This window comes from Alosa sapidissima, chromosome 8, assembly GCF_018492685.1.
Source record: "Alosa sapidissima isolate fAloSap1 chromosome 8, fAloSap1.pri, whole genome shotgun sequence".
Classification (NCBI taxonomy): Eukaryota; Metazoa; Chordata; class Actinopteri; order Clupeiformes; family Clupeidae; genus Alosa; species Alosa sapidissima.
The window spans coordinates 22,175,185-22,187,684 of NC_055964.1; the positions used below are offsets into that span (position 1 = coordinate 22,175,185).

General features: G+C 45.6%; 2 protein-coding genes across 6 annotated transcripts in view; one reads left to right on the forward strand and one right to left on the reverse strand.

Moving 5' to 3' along the window:
* The window catches only part of rtkna (rhotekin a), a 55,900-nt gene extending 44,151 nt beyond the window's left edge, over positions 1-11,749 (forward strand). For 4 of the 5 annotated variants that reach the window (XM_042100814.1, XM_042100815.1, XM_042100816.1 and 1 more), the window contains exons 4-12: positions 64-117; positions 440-557; positions 1,602-1,826; positions 2,341-2,435; positions 3,402-3,508; positions 3,837-3,965; positions 4,671-4,836; positions 5,680-5,784; positions 8,887-11,749. In XM_042100814.1, the coding sequence (XP_041956748.1) occupies positions 64-117; positions 440-557; positions 1,602-1,826; positions 2,341-2,435; positions 3,402-3,508; positions 3,837-3,965; positions 4,671-4,836; positions 5,680-5,784; positions 8,887-9,695 (1,808 nt within the window). In that variant the 3' untranslated portion in view covers positions 9,696-11,749. Of the gene's footprint in view, positions 1-63; positions 118-439; positions 558-1,601; positions 1,827-2,340; positions 2,436-3,401; positions 3,509-3,836; positions 3,966-4,670; positions 4,837-5,679; positions 5,785-8,055; positions 8,156-8,886 lie in introns of all 5 variants that reach the window. The other variant, XM_042100819.1, reaches the window with a different exon arrangement.
* A 355-nt stretch (positions 11,750-12,104) lies between these two features.
* The window catches only part of si:dkey-40c11.2 (drebrin-like protein A), a 41,284-nt gene continuing 40,888 nt past the window's right edge, over positions 12,105-12,500 (reverse strand). Inside the window, exon 16 of the mRNA XM_042101663.1 lies at positions 12,105-12,500. This exon is cut by the window's right edge and continues 738 nt beyond it. The gene's annotated coding sequence lies outside the window, so the exon portion shown is untranslated.

A 12,500-nucleotide genomic window follows, 5' to 3' on the forward strand; every position in this document is an offset into this window, starting at 1 on the left:
GTGTGTGTGTTAACATCTGACCAGTGCACTTGACTGATTTTGTCCTTCATTCTCATCCATCAGACCTGCGCATTCCTCTGATGTGGAAGGACACAGAATACTTCAAGAACAAAGGAGGTGAGTGAGAGAAGACATCCTACACACTATCCAAACCTGTCCTGTCCCACACACGCCAGCCTCTGGGGAGAGGGAAGGGCTTAGAGCTGCAGCTACTGTCTGTGGAGAAAATAGTTTCCCTCTATGTACTGCCTCTTCTCTCTCTCTCTCTCTCTCTCTCTCTCTTTCACTCTGTCTCTCTCTCCCTCTCTCTCTCTCTCACTCTCTCTCAAACCAAATCAATTCAAATCAAATGGTGCTTTATTGGCATGAATGAATAAAGTCATTGTTGATAATAATCAGCTTTGCATGGTTTTAGCTCTCTCTCTCTCTTTCTATCCAGAGCTCCACCGCTGTGCAGTGTTCTGTCTCCTTCAGCTGGGAGGGGAGATCTTTGACACAGACATGGTGATGGTGGACCGGACGCTCACAGACATCTGCTTTGAGAACACAGTGGTCTTGTAAGTCTTCTGAATCTCTTCTGTATGAGTGTGGACGTGCATCCTTAAACTACACATGACGTGACTGCACACAGTTCCCATACAAAGTGGGGCAGCCTATGACACAATCGATATGCAATGTTATAGAAGGCCCCTTAAATGTCATATAATGTCCAGCGACCAAACCATACACATATCATTAGCCTAAAGAGATTGGCCAGAAATTGGAAATGGCACCCTGCATTGCTGTTACTTCTTTCAAACAGATGTAGTTGTCTATGCAAGTTTAAGTAAAAGTTAAGGTTGACTCGGATTGAGCAGATGCCTCTATCCAAAGCGACACAGACTGGGAATGGAACCCAAGTCAACTGACCAAATAGAATGGAACCAGGTCAACTAACCAGATAGAATGGAACCCAGGTCAACTGACTAAATAGAAAGGCATCGCTGCAGCCTGTACTTTCACAGCCAACGTTTCAGAAACCCTCAGTACCAGTGCTGCGTTTGCTAACTGCTGTTCCCCGCAACGGCAGACATTTTAATGAGCGTTAGAGTTGTACTGCCAACAGGCAACATGTGGCAGATTTATTGCTAATAGATCAACGCTCTGGCACTCCTGTGCACTTCATTACCAGATGGCATTTCAAGATTATAACAAGAATTTCTGGTGTTTTTTCCTGTGTGTATGTGTGTGTGTGTGTATGTGTGTGTGTGTGTGTCTGTCTGTCTGTGTTTGTGTGTTTTTATGTGTACATCTGTTCTGGGTGTGTCTGTTTATTCGTTTTCTCTGTCATTTGCATGGCTTGGTGTTTATGTGTGTGTTTGTGTTTGGGTGATCTTCTCTCTCTAATTTGTGTGTATATCTTTGTCTATGTTTTTGTGTCTGTCTGATTTCTATTGCCTTTTTGTTTGCCTGTGGATTGTGTATGTGTCTCTGTCTGTGTGTATTTGTGTGTGTGTGTGTGTGTGTGTGTGTGTGTGTGTGTGTGTGTGTGTGTGTGTGTGTGTCTGTCTGTGTGTATGTGTGCGTGTGTGTGTGTGTGTGTGTGTGTGTGTGTCCATCAGTAACGAGGCCAGTCCAGGCTTCGAGCTTCGTGTGGAGCTGTACAGCTGCTGCTCGGAGGATGACTGCTCGGCGGGCAGCACGCCCAGGAAGCTGGCCAGCAAGCTCAGCAGCTCCCTCGGCCGCTCGGCCGGCAAGAAGATGAGGGCCGCCATGGAACCCGGCCCCGGCAGCCCCGTCAGCAACGGAGGCGGCGCCACGCTGCTGCTGCCCGTCTCCTCCGTCCCGTGAGTGGACAGTCCCTCTCTCCGGCCCTCGTCCCTTACGCCAGCCAGTTGTCCTTGTCCGTTTGCTCACCCCACCTTAATTGCCCAGCAACTGATGCCTTCACCCGCTTTGTCAATAGCGATTAGTCAGGGGCAGTTATGTCCAGAGAGGGTGATTTTCATGGTGCCTGGCATGTCCAGCAGGGTCTTATAGTAGCTGATAAACAAGTGTTTTGCAATGCCTGTGAGTGGAGCTAGCATATTGCTCTGATAGCTATTAAAGGCTGTTGCACACCACACTACAGATTTTTAGTGACTTTTGCTCTTCTTTTTTTAAAAATATTCCATTCTTTGCCAAACAGACTTGCAAAGCACATAGAGGAGTTAGATTTAATATATGTGCTCCACATGGAAAAGCACCCACAGCATGCCTTTAGCATTGCTAACACCTAGCTAACACCTCACTGTGGCATCTGAGCCAGTATAGCACCTGCCCTGTGTCCCAGTGCCAGACACGTGTCCTCTCTCTCCGCAGGGGCCCCAAGTATCACCTCCTGGCCCACACCACACTCTCACTGGCACACGTGCAGGACTCCTTCCGCACGCACGACCTCACCATCACTGCCAACGGTGAGTGCAAACCTGACTCCAAGGGTGCTCTGTCCGTTTCTCTCTCTCTCTCCTTAGAGGTGCAGTCACTGATTTTGTCAAAATGGATAATACTTTCTCTCAACCGCTGATCAAATGGCACCTCTTTCTCTCCGGTGCTCCAGAAGCCATGGAAGGTCGGACTCACTGCTTGTTTTCCATGTACAGTACAGTACGAACCCTGGAGGGTTTTCTTGTGGAGATGACAGCTAGACAATCACATGAAGCCATCACTGAATTTGACAAGCTGTTTATGGGGTTAGAATGGTGGAGGGCACCTTTAAGAGCATAGAGCTGCCTCTAGTCTGGCCCAGATTAGGCCCACAGACTGACCCTGCCATCTGGAACACTGCAGGACTACACATCCTGAAATCACATACAGACAGACAGACAGAGAGAGAGAGAGGGGGAGAGAGAGAGAGAGGGAGGGAGAGAGAGAGAGAAAGGGAAAAGGATGGACTTTGGAAGGAGAGCACATCACAGAGGGGGGTAAATGGAGAATTGATGTGTTGTGAATTATGAAAGGGCTGCTCGGTCAGTTCTCCATGGCTGGGTTTCAGGCTGAGACAGTAGCTAGCAAGAGGAAGAGAGAAGTCCTGCTGGGGGCTGTAGTTGGAATCAGTGTAATTAGCTGCCATAACTCAGACTAGTTCAGGAGGCTATGTAAACATGTGTATGTGATTCTTCATTTAGTGATCATGTGCAAATCTATTCATCAGAATATCATTAGCGCTTTAAACTGCTTTTAGTTCAGCTCGAAGTAGTGTTTCCACACTATATCCACAGGACTTTGCCATGACAACATGACACATTCATTAACTCCACCATAAAATCAATGGTTTTGATCATCGAAAGGCCTCTGGGGCGGTAGTGCCCTGTTCACTGCTGACTGTTGGAGGCGCTGTTGAGCGTGTTTCATTCCTGTTGTGTGTGTGTGTGTGTCCACAGAGGACTGCTCCTTCTGGGTGCCGCTGTACGGGAGTGTGTGTTGTCGCCTGGCGGCCCAGCCCAACTGCATGAATCAGCAGATGATGAGCGGACGCCTGAAGGTCAAGGTGTGTGGCTCACACTTCCCTGTCCCGGTGGGTCAGGTGGATGTCCTTCAAATGTCCCACTGAACCTTCTTTATACATCCTCCTCTCTGTCTCTTCATATCTTCCTCTCTGTATTTTCTATATCCTCCCCTCTCTCTCTCCATATCCTCCTCTCTGTCTCTTTCTCTTCCTGTATTGCTATGAAACTCCTTTGAGCAGCATTTGTCTTCACTGTTGTCCTCTCCTCTCCTCTTCTCTTATTCTCTGTCACTCTCTACTTGTATTATTTACTTGTAAAGTTGGACCTTCTTCATCTGTTTTTATCTCTACTTACCTCTACTCCTACCAGCATGGGAACGACTCTCAAAGCTACACGAATGTCTACGGTGTCCTTAAGGGGACAAACCTCTTCTGCTACCACCAGCAACAGGACATGGACGCGAATGTGGATCCTGCAATAACAATCGGCATCAACAAAGTAAGTCGGGGCACTTTCTCACGAACCGCTGCGTAATTTCCTGAGACAGGAAAGACAAGTCATGCCCCAAAGCATTCAGCATCTATTGATTTCCTCCCTGCTGCTCGTTACTGACCACCATAATTAATCACCACGCGTCTCAGAACCCCAAACAGTCTGACCCAACTATCCCTCTTCATCCACGCTATGTTAAACCGAGACTTCACCACCAAGGCACATCTGTTTGCTGTTTTTCAGCTACCAAATGTTTTTGTTATTATTCACAGAGTGCGCATTTAATTACCCCCATTTTTGTGCGTGTGTTGAACCACATCAGTGTCTGAGATGTCAGCGGAGAGCTTGGGTGTGGCCGTCTTGAGTCTGTCTTCACGGGCAGAGTGAGAGAGTCATGGGGAGAGGCTCTGTTTTATTCAGATGCACACAACTTGGCAATAGAGCGCCCCGAAATGGTTTTAGAATGAAACATTCATGGCTAGCTCATCCTGGAGTTATGCAGCGGGGCTTGTTACGTAGTGAAGAACATACGGGGTGTGGAGAGCCATGTGTTAATGCCGATGAGAGGAAAAGAGACTGGCCTACATTTTGGAGTTGTTTTAGTCTCAAAAAGGATGTGTGTTTCTCTGTGTGTTTTGCTGTGCGTGTGCGTGCGTGCTTGCGTGCGTGTGTGTGTGTGTGTGTGTGTGTGTGTGTGTGTGTGTGCATTAGGAGACGAGGATACGAGCGGCAGAGAGAGACCCCCACAGTAAGGCCCAGAGCATTTGCATCAGTAACCAGTACGGTGGGGAGGAGGTGACACACACACTCCTCACAGAGAGCAGAGAGGACACACAGCGCTGGATGGAAGCCTTCTGGCAGCACTTTTATGACATGAGTAAGAGTCAGAGGGACCATGCACACACACACACACACACACACACACACACACACACACACACACAAACACACACTGCCTCTCTAACAGTGCAATAAACAAACTCCCACATACTCACACATACAAACTCCCACATAATCACACTCAATCACAAACTGCCACAGATACTCTCTCTCACACACACACACACACATACACACATACACACACACACACACACAGCAACACATGGTATACCTTTTTAACCCACAGTGCAGTAAACAAACAAACTCCCACACGCACTCTCATGCATAAAACACATTGGAATTAAAGCATTCTGCTAAGCCAGTCTGACCCTAACTATATATTCTCACACAGACCATCACAGTGTTACAAACACAAGTAAACTGACACAGATAAACAGTCAGAGACTTTGCCAGTGTGCTACTTAGGCTGCTGTAGCAGAAGCAGTAGTAAGTCAGTATATATGGAGTTGGGTAGTTAATATGAACTGATACAGGCTGGCACAATTTAATTTAGTTGAATTGCAATGTACATGCCATAATGTTACTTTACTAAGAACATGAGTTATATTTCTGCCTTGTAAAATGCCTATAAGTGGAAATGAATGACTATTTATATTTAGAAATGAGGAACCTGTAGTGCAGTTCTCTCTCAGAGCCTAGATATTTGGTCTATATGATATTTGGGAAGAAACTCCATGTGTTAAAGGAGGTGAAATGTTGTCAGAAAGGTTGACTTAATAGTGGTAGCTAGCCAGATTGTGAAGTGTATAGTGCATGTAGTTGCCATTATAAAAGACTCTGGTCAGTGAAATTAAACTTGCATGTCTGCCCCCTGCAGGCCAGTGGAAGCAGTGCTGTGACGATCTGATGAAAATCGACCTGCCCTCGCCAAAGAAACTAGCCCCACTCACACCTAAGCAAGGCTCCCTCTACCATGAGATGGGTACGGAAACACACACACACACACACACACACACACACACAGCGCTTTCAGACATACGTGTAAGACCGGAGGTTCTGCCGATGTTAAACGGTGGGGCCGTATATCTGAACGACATAACCGGTCATATGGAAGTCCGAATTTACCCGGTGTTTATACTACTCCCCCCCTAGTATTTTCTCCGGACATTATGTAAATGTGCTGTGTCTGAACGAGGAGTAGAACATGCGGTTAAAATTCACACCTAGTGAGAGAGCGTGTTGGTGACGTTTCTTTCGTGCGTCCATGTGGTTAGATCTGACTTAAATGCCAGTGTTATGATGGAGTGGCATAGCGCTGTCCAGAAAATCTCCGACCTGGAAAGATGCAGACATCACGGAGCTACTGTCCATGAGGGCATACAACATTTTGATAGAACACCTGAAGGGAACGTTAGAGACACGTTAGCCTACAACTGCATGGCAAGGACAAACGAATTCAGAAGACTGAATCATCATAAGCAGAAGGCGCTGAAAAGGCAGTAGCCTACAGCGATGTCGTTGACGACAATAACAGGAGTAGGCCTATTTAATAAATTGTTAGCCAACACGGTTTTCTGTTCATTGATAGCCTTCATGACCTGCTGAGCTCGCTGATATTTGCTGAGCATATATGCCTAGAGAAAATGAAAACGAAGAAAACCCAACTTTGTTCCAAGCTCCTTACGTAAATGCGACACAACGCAAACCAGATTTGGGGTTCTATAGCTAATTCTGGTACATAACGTTGAAAACAGATAAATGTGTTTATTTGAAGCACACATACAAATACTGTAGGCTAGGTCAATTTCAAGTGCGCACTTACGTGACTAGCCTACTTCAAGTATTAGCCTATGCACAATAGATTTGTCTTCTTTAGCCTACATAATGCATAGGCTACACTTTGTAAACAAAAAGCAGCTGTGACAGGCAGCGGCCGCATATATTCTGCGTCATATCTCGCATCTTGTGAACTCTACAAGCCCCCACCCCTCACTCGACAACCACACGGAGATTCTGTAATGTGCGTGTATGTCGTTCACACATACGTCCGTATAAGGTCAGTATTAGGTCCGCAGGTTAGCATCATATCTGAATCATCCGAAGGGTAGGACCTCCGTTTGACAAACCATATACTCCGGAGGTTATATCTGAAAGCGCTTACACAAACAAACACACATTTGCTGACTATAGAGACGTGACATCAGGGGGGAAACCTAACTTCTTTACACTGACTTGAGACCACAAGCTTTTGCCTGGCATTAGCACCCTAGGCTGTTGACTTTTAGCATCATATCAAATACATTTTTTTTTTTTTTAAACAAAAATAAACAAAAAAAAAAACAATATTGTGTCTGGTAGGCACTGTGGAGGTAATTAATCACTCTGTATAGTAACATATTGCTGGGCTACAGTGTAATATTATCTAACAATGTGACCATTGTTTGATTTGTCAGGTGATTCAACATGTCTGTATAGCAGAGTCTTAGAGACGGTAGTAATAATAACAAACTAGCCTCAGTCCACCTGGACTAGACCAACTAACTCATATCAAAGAGACGCTTATTAGCTGGTGTAAAGGACACCAGCTGTGTCTGGCGGTTAGTATGGCGGTCAGTGTCAGGTGCTGGATTGTCAGGTGTGGGTGAAGTGCTGTCCAGTCAGACACACACTCAATCTCAACACACATCTCCTTTAGTGAAGGTCAGTCTTGTGCTTTACGAAGCGTGTCTGTGTGTGACAAAAATGAGTATGTGAAAGAGACAAGGGGTGTGTAGATTCTTAATAATCTCCTGTCTCTGAGTGTCTGTGTGTGTCCGTGCATGCCACTAACTGGGCTCTCTGGGGCTCCTATTCCTACTGGGGAGAAACTTCTCTTCTGTCTCTACTGCTGAACTGCCGTCTGCTCTGTGTGTGTTTGTCTGACTGTGTTTTTTCTCTTTCTTCTCTTTTCTCCCTTTTCCTGACTGCCCTCCTCCATCCTCCACCCTCATCTCACTATCCCTCCATCCATCTGATTTGTTTCCTCGCTCGCCTTCTTCCATGTGGTTGACCCTTTTTCAAATGAATTGATTAATTCCATATTTCATAATCCATTGACCACATTGTCACAACATGGCCACGTTTTTTTTGTTTGGCATCACCCTCCCTCATAAACACACAAACATGGACACACTTATAATTAATATCCATCACATCACATCACATCACACACACACACACACACACACGTCGTCCCCCTCCCCTGGCCCCTTAGCTCCCTCTGTCGCTGCCCCGGTGTGTGAGGGGCTGCTGCTGCAGGATAACGCCGTTGCTGCGGAGATCCGCGCTCTGCTCTCCTCATATTACAGTGACAGGTGACCAAGCGCGACCAATCACGCCTCAGCATGGTCTTGAATCATCCATCTGCTGGGGAGATGCATGGTGGTGTCAGCATTACTACATAACAATTGCCCTGGCAACATCATTTCTAAACAGTATGTTGCCCTGGCAACATCATTTCTAAACAGTATGTTGCCCTGGCAACATACAGTAATTTCTAAACAGTATGGATTTTGTTTGATCTAAACTGCTTGCGTTGTAAGTTTAAAAGTCCATATGAAACCTTCTGACCCAGAGCCTCAGGCCCATTGAAGACACTGAGTGAACATGTGTGGCTTTAGAAGTGAATAGGAAGTAAATACCAGACCTGTCAGCAACACTTGTTTTTACATTTTCATCATCTGACAGCTAATGAATATTGCTGAATATTGTTTGCTGTTTCGTGTCACATAGGTTTTAACATGGATATTTATGCTGCCAACTGAACTTCACTGTCATGGATACCAAAGGTTAATTTAATGTCAGTCTCATAGTTGATTAGTAAGTGTCTGTACTTGGAGTTTGGAATCACAAGCAGTACCGTACTTCTTATGTTGATTTCGGATTTAGTAATAGCTAATAGCAGTAGCATTTAGTGTTTTTGTGTTTCATCATACTAGTACAAAAACCCCCACATCTCCCTCCTGATACCCCGTATGTCACTCCCAAAATAGAGATGATTCATGAAGTCGGAAACTGTCATAATGACCACTCTGTCTCCTCATAGTTATTGACCCGTCGGACGACATTGGCACAGTGACGGACATCCTAACGCGGCAGATCCAGGAGTGGGAGCTGCGCACCCAGCTGAGGCGAGGCGCCACCACTCCCCCCGCCTGGATGGCCCTGTTCGAGGAGGAGGGCTCCCCGCCAACCACCCCCCAGCCCATCCCCCGCCACCACCACCATCAGCACCACCATCAGATGCGCTCACCAGCCTCCCCGTTCCTCAGCCCCGGACGCCAGCCTGGCCGCTGCGGCCGCCTCCTCTCCTCTCAGGCCAGCCTGGCGTCGGACAGCGACAGCCCCTGCAGCACGAGCCCCTGCTCTCGCCACTACGGCTGGGCCGCCGACTCCCCTTCCTTCATCTCCCCGTCGCCCACGCCCTCCTCTTCCTCCTCCTCCAAGACTCGCTTCCGGCCACGTACCCTGTCGCTGGATGCCAAGCTCAGCAGCTTACGCGGCCGAGGAGGTATGGGGGGAGGTATGGGAGGAGGAGGAGGTGGAGGAGTTGGCGGTGTCGGCAGGGTCCTTCAATGCTCCCCGCAAACCCTGGCTATGACGTCCTCCTCTGCGGCCACCTCGTCCTCCTCCGTGGCCCCCCACCACCGCTCCCCCACCCTGGCCACCCTGTCCAGCTCCAGCAGCTCCAGCACGTCCAGCAGCTCCAGCGAGGGCAGCACGGGCAGCAGCACGGGCAGTGCGGGAGGCCACGAGGGCGACATGCCCTTCGCCCGGCCCACAGGAGCCCGGCGCAGCCTCAGGAACTTACGCACGAAGCTGGACCCCCGCAACTGGATGCAGAGCCAAGTTTGATGCACAGCCATCCCTACCTTCATCCGCACCCTCACCCTCACCCTCACACTCACAATCACGCATAGCATTACATTTAGAAGGAAAAAAAAAACTGAGCAACTGTTGAGAAGAAGAAGAATTTCTTGTCTCTTTCATTTCCCTGGGAACGAACTGGAATGATTAAGGGCCGAAGACTGTCCGTATAATGACAGAATGGGAGCAGGCCAGACGCAAACAAAATGCAGGTCTATATGACATGGGAGATTACCTTCTTATCACTTGGGAGTCAACCATTGCACAATGTTTACTCACGTGTAATACCTACAGGTTTCACAAGGTGATTCTTTAGATTCTTTGAGCCCTTTAGTGTCAAACTGGAAAACAAATCAGCATCCACATCATCCCTCATGAGCCAATAATAAGTCCTGCTGGTGCCATGTTCAGGTCACTCCCCCTGTCCTGAGAATGGAAACCCTTAGGGAGATGTGGTTGGTATCGCTTCCTTTAAGTTAAGCATTATGGGTACTACACAGACTCCCAAAGATTGTGTACATTTGAGCTTAACGGAAGGCTCAGTGGAATTCACACAGACTGTGCAACTACTTTAAACTCACCACATACTAATAATACTGTGATTATACTCAACTGTTGTTAACCCAAATGCAGGTTTATCCTTGAGGTGTACCCTTAGTTGCTGTAAATCTAAGACTGTAACAGAAAAAAAAAGTTGTTTTAATAACTCAATAATGATAACATTAAGAATTTCTCTTAGATTTCTTCTCAACACAAAACGTAATGTTAGCCTTGAGACTGTCCCTAAGTAGAGGAGATGTGGGAGACCTCTCCCTCCCTGGTAAATGCATGCCTGTGCTTTTGAGAAGAGAGCAGAGAGCAGAGCATGAGTCCCCTTACTTCTGGTCACCTGACTAAGTGCGATTGCATCAGCTCCACTACCTGCTACTGTGATACCCTCAGGGCTACGCCATTTTATAAGGTCTCCCCAGAGTGTCCCCAGAGAACTTCCCATATTTTGAAGTACCTCATATTAATGTACATGCAGTACATACACTCACTACACCCTATCCAGAGAAATGTTAAGCCCTCTGTACATATGGATCACATTAACGCTGCAGCAGCCTGAGGTTTTTATATAATTTTGGTGCAATAGAGAGTATTGCTTTGTTTCTATTCAAATGGGATTCATTTGTTTTTCTCTTTTCATTCAGAAAGTTGCATCACTTAAAATGAATGAAATGTACACAAAGTCAGAAATTCAGCTGTGATGATCAGATGTATATGATAGGACACTCTTAATGATGAACCACATTTAGTTAGTTTATGTGAAAACAGATTTTAGCTGAATACTCAGCTGAATACGCAGTTTACCATAAAGATAAATTCAATAGTGTCCTTGTCTCCAACAAGACAAACAAATACACAGTGGATTGAAAGTATGCAATTTAGGAAATGTCTATAAGTTAATATAAATATGGAATATGAATTTTATTTCGTTTGGCTCTCGATTGTGAGCATTGTCATCATAGTAGATGTAAATGAGATGAAAGATTGTAATTATGAAATTGGCCGGTTTCCATGGATCCTTAATCTAACAGAGTATCCTATTGTCCCATAACTCTCTTTTACAGTGACTATAAAATATGCCTCTGCATCGATGCAAACAGCGAGCATGTTACACGGTTATGAAGACTGTCCAGTGGCCAGCATGACCCAGTGACTTGCTTTATGAACACTCTCTACTTACTGTACCATACAGTCATATCAGCCTTTGTTATTATTGTAAAGTTTTGTAATCTAACATTTTATTTGTTCCTTTTATGTTAAATTGTTCATGTATTTTGTTATAAATTCTGATATATTATATTGATATATTATTTTATCAGTTACAGGCATAACTGTTCTGTCAGAAATAACACTGATTGTTAACACCTGTGCTTGGTTATTGGTCAGCAGGCTGTCTGCATGCACGTTACTCTTTAAAGAGATCAAACTTTAAGAGGAAGAAGCTAACTCCGTACATAGCCCTAACAATAAATTATTCATGAAGTAAATAACTACACAATTGTCTCCTACTCTTTCTTTTAATATATTCTACCACTGTTTTTTTTTTTTTCATAAAACGCTAAAACCTACTTCTCTGCAATAATGTTGATTTAAAAAGACCACCACGGGAGGAGTTGGCGGCATTGGCAGGGTCCTCCAATGCCACCTTGTCCTCCTCTGTGGCTTCCAGGAGCTCCCATTTACAGGCCTCTCTATGAATTAGGTATTGTATGGTCATCGTGGGCCTCTATAAATAAGGTATAGTATGGTCATCATAGCAGCAATTCTACAAATTGCAGTGTTTACAAAAACAAAGCAATGAACATGAATAAATTATGAAGGCAAACAGAATAAAAGCAGTGGAGTGTACCAGATTGTATGATACTGTATTTACAAGAAAGAATGGACAAACCGAGACACACATGAAAGTACAAACATGACAGAAACGGTGAACTTTCCTTCTAAACAATTTGCCTATAAAACATAGCTTTTTACATGAGCATGAAAAGGACGTTATCAGCAGTCTGGGGTGTTACATGGTAAGACTGACTAGTGTACAGTGGAATAGAAGACAAGCACACAAATGCAGTTAGGACAGAAGCGCAGTTTCTATTCCGCACCACGCCAGACTGAACGAGAATCATTCTCATTATTTAGGAAGTATAGAATATTGGATTGATTCAGCTTTCTGATTGGTATACGGTTATCCCTGCTAATGTGGTCATTTCAAACCCCTGGTTATTGATGAAATTTCATACACGTTCC